The 12081-nt window shown below is 40.3% G+C and overlaps 1 protein-coding gene across 1 annotated transcript; it reads left to right on the top strand.

Annotated features, from left to right (window-relative positions):
- Nucleotides 1-2646: 2646 nt before the first annotated feature.
- LOC103782415 (ovalbumin-related protein X-like) lies at nt 2647-8163 on the top strand. Its single transcript, XM_008950184.1, has 7 exons — nt 2647-2814; nt 3445-3495; nt 4741-4869; nt 5642-5759; nt 6385-6527; nt 6818-6973; nt 7762-8163. The coding sequence occupies exons 1-7, from the start codon at nt 2647-2649 to the stop codon at nt 8161-8163; spliced, it is 1167 nt and encodes a 388-aa protein (XP_008948432.1).
- The last annotated feature ends 3918 nt before the right edge of the window (nt 8164-12081 follow it).

The following is a 12081-nucleotide window of genomic DNA, read 5'->3' as shown; positions in this document are numbered from 1 at the left end:
TTGGGATTTCTATTATCCACCCCATGGCCTTTACAGATGCTAGATTTGTTTCTTTACTGCTTATCAAGTCTACTATTCAATAAAGAGTAATGGTTTTATACAATTGAATTATATTTGATATTGTGCATTATGATTGTCTAACAGACCGTGAATGTTCCTCTGGGCAGATTCCGTATTTTATTCATCTGACATAGTAAAAAAGTGGGTATGGAAGATCTATGAGAATAGCCTGTGCATGTGCCATGGGCCTTGTTGCCATGACCTTCAGAGAATTAAAATTAAAAGCTGACCCTCAATCATCTTTTACATCCTATTGTCTGGTTAAAATCCATTTCTGAATGTCTGAATACTCTGGGGTCTGACTTACAGACCAGCAAATATGTAATTCCTGACTGTTCCTCAGATCTCTTCCTCTGCCATACCCCACCTCAGACCTCAAATTGTTTACACTGCTGCTCTGAATGTTTTCATCAAAATTAAGTTTTAGCAAAATGTGCCTTCTCAAATCTTTTCTCCCCTCCTCCACATTATATGCAGTAGACCTTATGTTCAGACTCAGGTAAAAAAACTTTGGTCTCACCCAGCTACAGAAATAGATGTGACTGTGCTTTTTAAAAGGATATTAAACCACACCAATCCTTGGGCTCCAGAAACATGCTTCTGTGTTTTGGCAGACTAAAATGTCTTTCAGTACTATTTTGGTATTGAAAAATAAGCAGAAAGTTTTGGGTTCTTCAGGTATATCCATAGATGCTCATTAGCAATGGACTGTGGTGGGAACTTTGCTCACTCCCAGACCACTGCACTATGACAAGGTCTTATTTTCCTGTAATATTTTGGGATCTTTGTCTTCACTTGACTATGAGAATCACCTGATCTGATATTACAGCTAGGTTTGTTAAAAATGTATTATGTTTTATTGGATATATTTGAAATAGTTTTTGTATTTGTTTTTAATTTGGCTTCAGTTATCTAATTTGTCCCAATCACATTAATGTTTAAATTTAAAAGAACTGCTTGAAACATGGTTTTAGACTTGAACTCATATTGCTTCGGTATAGCCTTATAAGTTACAGCCAAAGCATAAGTAACTCTTTTTTTTTTAAATAATGTTTTATTTCAATAAATAAAGGTTGATGTCCTGCAGATAGACTACCAGTCTAACGTTGATCTACTCAGTGTTTCGAAGTGCAGTGAATCAAAAGGTCATGATAAAAGGTAATGACTCAAAAGATGACTCCTTGAAGGCTAGCTGTGGGAGTGTCTCAAATGGTACAATATATATCACCAAGAGCTCAGAGAATCTGCTTAGCTGGCAAACTGGATTATTACATGCCTCTTTGAAATTTGTGGGGTAAGTATTCCTCCAAGTAAAATATCATTTCTAGTTTGTGTTCTTCAATATGGAAAAAAAGGAATGTTATGTTTAAGAACTGAAGTTAAGCTTAAAAGGTAATTATGAGACAGTTATATGAAAAGTCAGCATATGCAGTAATTTTACCTTGCCTTATCAATATATCTTATACTGTTTGACCGCCAAATACTTTTAGGTGTGCAAAATATGGATGCTTTGAGTACAAATACATCTTTTTTTTTTTTTTTTCCCTGGAAATCTTGTGTCACATTAAAACTGCTCTTTTATAATTTTAATAATTATCTTGGGAATAAAGGCATTTCTCTTTTCTCAGTCTCCCTCTCTGGAGAGCAGAGGTGAGGTACAGTATGATGACTCAGGGTCTGTGGTTCCACCATCATTAGCACCAGATGCACCTCAGGCCACATAACCACATCTGCTCCAAACTGGATATGCTACTATTCCTCCAACTTTTAACTGCTCTAGAGATACAAGAACAGTATGCAACTTTCTTGGTCTTATATTCAAAAGAGAATGACTGCAAGTTTCAGTGACTGTCCTTAACATGTGCAGGACTTGTGCCTGCCTGAATGAAGGCAGCTTTACGCTGTTTCAAGCCATACTGCCAAACCCCATATTTATAAGATATATATGTTTGTGCTTTTTCTCAACAAAAAAGCATCAGCAGACACTAAATGTCTGAAACAGGACTACAGGAAAGAACCCCCCTAAATCTATACTTTGGCATCTAAGCAACTGGCTGGGTTAGCAGAGCAACTTACTCCTGTTATTACTATAAAGTACAGGAAAGGCTGGTTGTACTAAGCAACTGTAGGAAGTACACTAAGAATATGGTGATTTAAAGATCCAGAGCATGGTCCAGAGCAGCCACAGAAGAAATGAAATATGGTTTGCATTGTCTCAAAAATCATGAAGAGTCCTCTGGATCACAACAGGGAAAGTCATCCATGTTTTATTTGTCATACTGAAGCATGGATGAAACCATCTATTTTCTAAAAGGCAAGTACAAGACACTGTCTTGATGTTGAGCTATTGCTGAAAGAAAACAAGGATGCATTCAGAGATAAATGGGTCAGAAGTTAAATATTTCTAATGATCAGAGAATACATAGGGTTCACATTATTCCTTGATCATCATGACAAAAACATCAATGAAATAAGCAATGAACCAGCAGTTTTGGGGCTATTTACAGTATTTTTTTTAAGACAAATGCTACATATCACCACTGTCCAGTCTTATTTCTATTTGCTTCAGACATCGCTGATTTCACAATGGGCTCCATCAGTGCAGCAAATGCAGAATTTTCTCTTGATGTATTCAAAGATCTTCGAGTCCACCATGCCAGTGACAACATCTTCTATTCCCCCCTGAGCATCATTGCAGCCTTGGCCATGGTTTATCTGGGAGCAAGAGGTAACACTGAGTATCAGATGGAGAAGGTATGTTACTTAAATGGACAAACTCCTTTTGACCCCATGCAACACAGTCCATTTGCACGTTTGTGACTCTTTCCAACTGAGGGGAGAAAGTCACATATTCACATTTGGCACTGGATCCAAATCTGCCTAGAAAAAGAATGTCGTTCCAAATCGTAAGATTTCAGTCGGGAGCCAAGTTTCAATTACCACTGCTTTTCCCCATGAAGGGCAAAAAGCACCTCTGGTTTCCAGTAAGAAAGAGTATTCTTGAAGAATGGTTCTCTTGCTTCAGTATGTATTATCTCACAGACGTGATTCTTTTCAGGTGGAAAGGACAACTTGTCATATATAGAAGAGGAAACACTCAGAAAACAGAGGCGCAGTTATAAATACAATAAAGTAAGGTTGTAGCTAGCTTGTAGACTGAAGACCATTAACTGGAAAAGAAGGGAGCTGAGCTAAACAAATTGTACAACTTTTTGGTGTGGCACATGCAGTAAAAAAGCTGATTTAAAACTCACATGAAACTTCCCAGTTCATCTGATGTGCTAATCTGACCTGGTTAGTCCAAACTTAGTTTCAACACAAACATCTGTGACTGTCATTGTACTTCAAGAACTTAATTTCTTCTATTGCTACTTTCAATTGCAGGTTCTTCACTTTGACAAAATTGCAGGACTTGGAGGAAATATTCAGACCAAGGTACAGAAATCTAAGGTACATTTATTTCTTTTTCATACGTTTCTTCTGAGAATAGACTGTTCTGACTGTGCTTCAAGTAGGCTCAACACCTTCCCAAATGTTTGCTAATGCTCTGAATTTAATAGATTTAAGTTAAAAAGCATAAAAATACAGACACCAGAACAAGTGACAGGACAGGATAGAATGCTTTGGGCACCAGGCTACCTTCTTGTGTAGACGAGCATCTGCACACCTGCAAGTGCTGCTGGGGGACAGCACTTGAAAGAGGCTCAGCACCTGGAACCAGGGTACAGTGGTCAGTCTTGCAGCTGAGACTCCAAAGTGGGGCAGGAAGGTGCTTCAACAGAAAAGATCCCGGGTGCTGCAAGCCTGGAAAGTAACCATGCTCTTCCAAAAGCTACAGGGACTTTATCAGCCTCTGATTCCCACTGCTACCCCAAGAGCACCATGAGTGGTCCAAGTACCTTGGTACTACCCGTGTGCTTTGCTCCGTGTTAATCTTGCCTCTGTAAAGATCAAACCAAGCCATGCTCCCTGTTCTGTCCACATTGACTTGGGATCCACAAACACAAGGTGGGACTTGCAAAGAACAATAAGACTTTTTTTTAAAAAAAAAAAAAGGAGAAGAAAAATAAAGGTAATATCAGCTAGACCATTTAGTGGCTGGTTAAGCATCTAGAAAGGAGCAATTTGACACAACTCTCCTCATAAAATGTAGCCACTGTTTATCATTGCTCATTTTTCTTACATGTCTGCATCACTTGGAACACTATTCTTAGGGCATTAGAGAGGTGATCCATTTTTTCACTATATTACGAGACATTTCCTGACTACCTTGTCATCAAGTACTTTTCTCTCATCTGCAGCTTCAGCAGAAAGCTGCCATGAAAATGCAAACAGAAGCCCAGAACTAGAGGCTCTTTGTCTATGACAACTCACCTGTGAACACCTGAATTTTCATTTTGATCGTCTTATTCCTGAATTATACTGTTTCACATTCATCACTCACGTTTTCCTCTTGTTTCACCTAAAATGAGTGTCACAATATGCTCTGAATTAATTGTGCATCATTAGTTGCTAATATTGAACATCCATCCCACAGAACTTTTAGACTATAGTACATGTTCATTTGCAAATGTCAAAACAATGTGCATTGTCTCATGTTATTTGTTCCTTATAAATAATCCTCTTCCTAGTAAACTAAGCTAACAGTGATACTTTTTTATGTTTTTATCATCAACTCAGTGTGGAAAGTCTGTGAATATCCACATCCTGTTTAAAGAACTTCTCTCTGATATCGCTGCACCAAAAGCCAATTACTCACTTCACATTGCCAACAGACTCTACGCTGAAAAGACATGTTCAGTCCTACCGGTGAGTTGCACATTGCAGTGATGTCCTACTAAGCTCTGCATAAACATGTAATCCAAGAGGATTGGCCAGAAGACGTGATCTGTTAATCCAGTGGTCCCCAATGGTGTGGACTTCCGTGGCTTTTCCCTTTGCTGCAGCCTTGACAATAGCCTGAATGGAAAGCAATTCCAGGCAAAAAGATGGCTCTGTTGAAAAAATTAATGGAGTCATAAACAAAAATATTTGGCAATGTGATTCCACCCTCCCTGCTTGCTCCCCTGAAGACTTTTCGTTTTCATGTAGGGTGATTGTTTTATTTTTTTCAGGAAATAATTTGACTACATTTCTTCACTTGAAAACCTCACCGCAAGATCAACTTTCGAAAGTGGCAAAATCTTTCATTTCACATTTTCAAAACAAAAGATAAAAATATTCTAAATCAAAGAAACTTAGCTTGAAAAATAGGAAAAAATGCTTTAAAAAATGAGTGAACACTGATAATAAAACACTCCGAAATGAACATGAAACAGTGGTTTTGGATCAGGTTTCCATCAAGAAAATATTTAAACATTTCTAATATACACTCTTAACTGTTGAAGTAATAAAAATATAAGACCTGAACATGTCATGGATAAGTCTACTTTTTCTGGCACAGTTCTAGCAGGTTCTTCCAGGATGAGGACAGACTAACCATGGCATCACTACAAAAACCCTTTTGGCCTTATTTTATTTCCTATTCATACTATTTTTTCAAAAATTACTAATTTGGTGGCTACAATTGCTGTCTTTACAGATCTACTTAAAATGTGTGAAGAAACTGTACAGAGTAGGTCTAGAAATGGTCAGCTTCAAAACTGCATCAGATCAAGCCAGACAGCTCATTAATTCCTGGGTAGAAAATCGGACAAATGGTAAGGTCAGACAAGATTTTCAAATATACTTCCTTCACATAATGATATTTGAACAACTTCTGGAAAGAGTAAGAGGAGAAATTTCCTCCTCCCACTCCCATTAGTGAATTTTTCCTGCGGAAAGGGATGGCTCTACTGGACCTGTGTAGCAGTGACAGTGTATTTTAAACCTATCTGGCAAAGGCAGACATGCCAGGATAAACACACTTTTTATGTCTTGAAAGCTTAACTCACACAAGGTTTGTCCCATCTTCTCTAGAATACTGGCAAGAATTTACAAGGATGTTCAGGATGGGTAGGAATTGGGCTTCCAGAGGAGAAAGGATTGTGTGCACTAGGTTGATGGTGGGCAAGGAATGATTCAGGAGCTTGTGCACCTTTATTGTGCTGAGGTGGGAAGAAAAACAAGAGTGAAGTGTGAGAAAGGAGCACAGTGAGAAACAGGAGACCTATATTACTGCTTCCAACTGCCGTTCCTGTTTTTCTATGTAGATCTTTTCCCAAACACTGGTTATAAGTATTCCTGGGGGTGTACACCACTCTTGAATCTACCTGTCTTATGGCCGAAATGTGTGGCACACTACTGCTATGAAACTTACCACTCTGCCCTGCTTTTTCCTTAAAGGACAGATCCAAGGTTTCCTTGAGCCAGGCTCTGTTGACCTTGATACTGTGCTGGTCCTTGTGAGTGCCATTTACTTCAAAGGGATGTGGAAGACAGCATTTAAAGAAGAGCACACCCAGGAAATGCCCTTCAGCATGACAAAGGTAGCAGGGCACAGACATGGCTTCTGTCCAGAAGTCAGGCTTGCACAGCCAGCAGTCTAGGTGTTACACATGTACAACATGATATGGTCATTGGCTGGCTGATTTAGCTGGGCCCGTCGCCCTCGGGTTTGCTGGAGTTGTGACTGCCTGAGGCATATCATCAGTCAAGAGAGGGAAGTGGAGACACAGCTCTTCTTCAGAGAATATATGCTTGAAGATTGAGTCCTGTCCCTTTCAAAGGGCTTGTACAGTTGCTTGCCTAAAGTCAAAGTTGCTCCCTGTTTTCGCAGCGAGAAAGCAGACCTGTGCAAATGATGTGTCAGAACAGTACCTTCAGAGTGGCAGCAGTGGCTGCAGAGCAGATGAAGATCCTGGAGCTCCCGTACGCCAGCGGGGAGCTGAGCATGTTGGTGCTGCTGCCTGATGCCATCTCTGGCCTGGAGCAGGTATGGCCCTGGCAGGGAAGGCAGAGGAGTTGCCACTCCAGTGGGACCTGGCTGCCACCAGACCGTTTGCTGTCCATTCACACCCCAAGTGCCCACACCATGGCTGTGCTGAGCAGACAGGGGAGCACAAAATCCCCCCAGGTGCTTCCAGGTGCTCAGGCACAGACTAGCCCCTTAGGATTCGGCCCTGGACTCCATCTAATAAACCAAGAGTAAGGGAGCGTGGTGCAGCTCAAACACTGCAGAAGGGGATGTCACTGTATTCACAGATCTCCATCAGGTACCAGAAACAGACATGCTAGCGGGTTTTCTCATTTGTTTGTTTGTTTGTTTGAAGTGATTTCAGTCTTCCAGGAGAGCACTAAATGGTTTGTGAAACAAGAAAAAATTATCAAAGGGGAAATAACTGGAAATGATAAAGAAAGCATTCCATGAGCTGACTAAAAGGAAAATGGGGAAAGTAGCATTAGAAAGGAACTAAGGTGAGGAAAGGCACCAACAAGGTATGATCCAGGAGAAACAGTTCTGGGGCCAATTTGATTTTATATTTTCACCACTAAAGCCTTGATGTGAAGAAGATATTTTCAGATAACTAAATGTTGGAGACCTTCACTGAGGCAGACGAGATATAGGCTGTAGCCAGGAGGAAGCATAAAGGAAAAACTAATACAGTAAAGATTGGATATTAGTGTACACAAAGTAAAAAACAGTGACAAGTGCTATAACCACAGCTGTCGAGACCATTGCAGTCTTGTCTCAGGCATTTCATTTCCTGTCTCTCTTTGCAGCTTGAGAACAAAATCAGCTTTGAAAAACTCACAGAGTGGACTAGGCCTGATGTGATGGAAAAGAAGAGAGTGAAAGTGTACCTCCCACGCATGAAGATGGAGGGGAAATATAACCTGACGTCTGTCTTAATGGCCTTGGGTATGACTGACCTGTTCAAGCCTTCGGCCAATCTGTCTGGCATCTCCTCAGCAGAGAGGCTGAAGATGTCTGGGGCCATCCATGAAGCGTACATGGAGGTCAGTGAAGAGGGCACTGAGACGGCAGACTCGGAGGGTGTGGTGGAAGACATCAAAGATTCCCCTGAGTATGAAGAGTTCAGGGCTGACCACCCTTTCCTTTTCTTGATCAAGCACAATCCAACCAACGTCATCCTCTTCGTTGGCAGATATTGTTCTCCCTAAGAAGAAAAAGAGCTGGAAATAATGCTTGCCTTCTGCTCAGAAACAGACCCCATTTACTGTAGTATCGTAGCACAATCTCCTTGCTTCAGTATTTTTTCCAAGTAGATAGCCTTCAATATGTAGAGAGATATTCTTGAAGAAGAGTGTGACTTTTCAGATGTTTAGGTGCAGGTATTTCCGATTGCACAACTTGTGTTCAGGATGTATACCCAGGATTAAATGAGAATTTAAGGACGTATCTAATGAATATTTCTGTCCCATCATCATTGAGCAACTTGACACACAGGGTGGGTGTTCTGATTTTTTTGTGAGAAATCCTGACACTGCTATTGAGAATCTGGTTTCTGTGTAGGAGTTCTGTGAAAAAAACACAGCATTCAGAATATTCCTATTCCTTTCTTTTGAACTTGCTGGGCACCCATCCTTGAACTGATGCCTGGACAACTTGCAGATGAAATTCTAAAACTTCTAAACTTCAGCCAATTCTTCTTCCAGGAATGCATTTGGGCTTCTTTGTGCTGAACATAGTACAAGGCTGTGTCTCTTTTTTCTGAGGAAGCATACAGAAAGTCTATAATTTCTTCATAAATCATCATCTCCAAATACAACATCTTCCCAACTGATGTAATTTCCCATCTTATGCCAGTGACATAATAACTGATTTTGTGAATGTTAATTGGTGGTCCTATTTATTCTAATAAAAGCATTGCAAATGAAACACATCATTATCTGTTCTGGATTATTGCACCACACAACCTGAAACATCATGTCATGGCAGTGATTATTTACAGAAATGGTTTAGGCTAGTATTTAGATCCTATTTTCAAAACCAGGAGGTACCTGTGTACCAAGTCACTAAAGAATCGATTTTTTAAGAAAATTTGGATCTTAAGCAAGGTAAACCCTCACTTAAGCCAAACCTACAGCTCCTTTTCTCACCTTGAGCTTACTTCTATATGGTATATCAAATAAACAATTTTTTTTAAATTAATTATTGTATTTTCAGGTAGTTTTAAAAGCTTTCCTCTGTGTGTCCTTAGCTAATATATAAAGATGATGCCTAAGAGATATAACTTAAAAAAAACACAAAAGGAGAGTGTTTCTCTTAAAAGGTGGACTGCTTCAGTTCTCTTAATACCCAAGAATTAGACAAGAAAATCTTTCTTAATGTATATAATAGTACTCTAGAGATGTCATTTCCTATTTCAAAGTCTTTAGAGGGAAGGTTCTTTAGGTTACACTTTATCCAATTAAAATGATTATTAGTATTAATTGTGAATGAAGTAATCTTCCTTCTGCTCAGATACACATGCAGAAATTCAAATTACAGTATCAGTATTTAAATAGTGCTTCAAAAATGAGATACACTGAGGTATTTGGAGTAGACTCAACCATTCATAAAGTCAGCATTAAATATAACTTTAAGTCATGATGCTGGAAGCAGAGAAACAGGTTTTTGTAGCTCCTAGGAAGTCTACAGGAGAACTGCAAATACTGGTCTGCCCAACACAGCCATGAAAGACTACCTACAGCTAACAAAAGTATTCAAACAAAAAATTATTTCAAGAAATATGACATTTCCAGGTTTACTGTGTACATTATGTTTGGCTTCCCTGGTAGCCAAAAGCAATCCACAGAATTTTCCTGCAAGTAAACAAAACAAAACAAAACTCAGGAATTTTAAAATACTGTCATAATGAGCAGTGTGTACAGCTATTAAACAATTATAAAACTGTCATTAAAATGAAAGAAGCATGTCTGACTGCACTTTCCAGGCACAACGACAATAAAACATTTATTGTGGAAGCATTTATTGTATAACATGAAGAAAAATCAGCTATTCTCTCGTTTAATCATTTGATTCTCTTGTTTAATCACTTGATGATTATTTTGAAGCAAATAAATGGGGAAAATCAAGGATGAAATTGCAAAGTGGCTTCCTCAAGCTACACGAGAGAGGTTTTCAAGGCACAGAGTCCACCTGATGTCCTCACTGTGGAACAGAACTGACTCGTTCTAAATCGGGCCATTCGGTGTCACTAGGGATATGAAGTGATGTCTGTCAGTCTTCTGAAAGACATCTGTTGAAAACTAGGTTTGGGACTTGAATGTAGATTCCCATTTTGTTCTTATTTTAATTTTTGTGCAAGTAGATGATGCTGATTGATATACTGAATGTGTCGTTAGTCTACATTTTCAGTAAAATGCAGATTCAGAAAAGATGGATAAAATCTACACCCCCATCCCACTATGCCTGTGCACTGTTGGTCTGGCCCTGCTGTAGAGGCAGAAGACTGCTGTACGTTGAGGAGTTAGTGACCCACATAAAAATTGGCCTGAGCAGGCACGGGCGTGTGCTGTACTCTGCTGGGTTATACTGCACGTACAGCTTGGTCTCCAGGCCTATATTATGTTGAACAGACCACATGGCTGTGGGATAAATTTGCCTGCTGAACATAGTGGAGGAGCTCGTAGATGGTCGTGAACTGGCAGTTGGTGATGTCTCTGCTAGCACAATTTTGTCTTTATCTTGAAGTGAATCAGCATGTTTCTATATACTTCTCTTTGACAGTAAAAATGATAAACAGAGTTGTTTATTTCTAAGAACATACCTATAAAAGCTGTAAACAGCATGCCAGCAGTGAAGCTCTGCATGTGTGGGATATGCACAGTGAACTGTGCCCTCAATAAAGATCCATCCAACGCTGCACAGCTTGGGGTTGAAATTGCCTACACTATGTTATCTCCAATAAATTGTATTTTAATCAGTTTCTTACTAGTGTTTAAAATGAGTACTTGCAGTGGTGCATTACAGGGTCTGTCTTGGTGAGGTTCATGGCCAGCCAAGTTAGGAAGGAGTACAATCAAAAGACTCAATTTAAATTCGTGTCTCAGGTGAGGGGAATGTGGACCTCTATGAAGGCATCTCACAGCTCTATCACAAAGAGCTCTCTAATTCAAGGCTGAGCAGTTGCTTCAGATGTGCTTGAGCTCAGGCTGAAAAACTCTTAAGAGAGAGATGGGTGATGTTCTCAAGAGCAAAGGTTTCTGAAGTCCTGGATGATATGGAGACAACAGAGACATTATCAGCATATCTTCTGACAAAGGAAATTAAGGGTATTCAAAAAAGTTAGAAAGCACTTTAAAAAAAAAACAAAACCACACACAGAGATAGCTGAGAACAAACAGGTAGCTGAATGAGGGACCTCATTCATCTCAGTCAAAAGATGCCTGTGATGATAAAATTTTACATGATTTTAAAGGGAGACTGGACAAAACCATGGCCACACCTAGGGCCTCTGCTCACACCTATGGGCTCAAGAGCTCTAAGCTATGCCCTGGAACTTCAGTCTCTGTGCTACATCTGAGATTTTTCAGTCTCTAGCTCAAACAGGACTCCTAGTATGACCTTGGCCCTGTCTTGTGATCACTGGACCTGAAACTATCTCTGATGTGTATGCTGACTTTATGATGTCTTTGGATCTACCTAATAGCCATGACATTGCCTTATGATCCAGACTCTTGGTTGGAGCCGCCTGTGAATCTCTGGGCCTCTTCTGCTTAGGTCTTGTGGGACTGAGCCCTGGCTGGTGAGGCTCCTGCCCTGCTGGTTGTGGGATCCTCCTTGTGTCCTGGTTTGTCTTTCCTTGGGGAAAAGCTGGCCTTTGCTGCTTCCTGGACATCTTGCTCATCTCTTCTGAGGACCAAGAAGCCTGGTCTTTGATCACGCAGGGCCTTTTACTCCCCACAGCACTCTCTCTACTCAGACCCAGGCTCTTTCCTCCCAGACGGACCCTCCTTTCCCCCCAGCTTGTGCCCAGCCAGCCTCCAGGGCCCATTGGGTTAGCCTGACCCTCTCACTCAGATTCTGACCTCTCCTGCCACGTCTCTTTCCAATCCACTGTCCCTGCCCTTGCT

Source organism: Merops nubicus, unplaced genomic scaffold, assembly GCF_000691845.1.
Source record: "Merops nubicus isolate BGI_N331 unplaced genomic scaffold, ASM69184v1 scaffold52911, whole genome shotgun sequence".
Taxonomy (NCBI): Eukaryota; Metazoa; Chordata; class Aves; order Coraciiformes; family Meropidae; genus Merops; species Merops nubicus.
The sequence above is the reverse complement of the archived record's forward strand: the minus strand, read 5'-3'. Positions and strand labels throughout refer to the sequence as shown.

Bases quoted from the DNA above. Each gene is read 5' to 3' on its own strand.
- LOC103782415 (XM_008950184.1), top strand. From the start codon at position 2,647: ATGGGCTCCATCAGTGCAGCAAATGCAGAATTTTCTCTTGATGTATTC. The intron at 2,815-3,444 runs GTATGTTACTTA...TTTCAATTGCAG, and splicing joins CTGAGTATCAGATGGAGAAG to GTTCTTCACTTTGACAAAAT. The intron at 4,870-5,641 runs GTGAGTTGCACA...CTGTCTTTACAG, and splicing joins AGACATGTTCAGTCCTACCG to ATCTACTTAAAATGTGTGAA.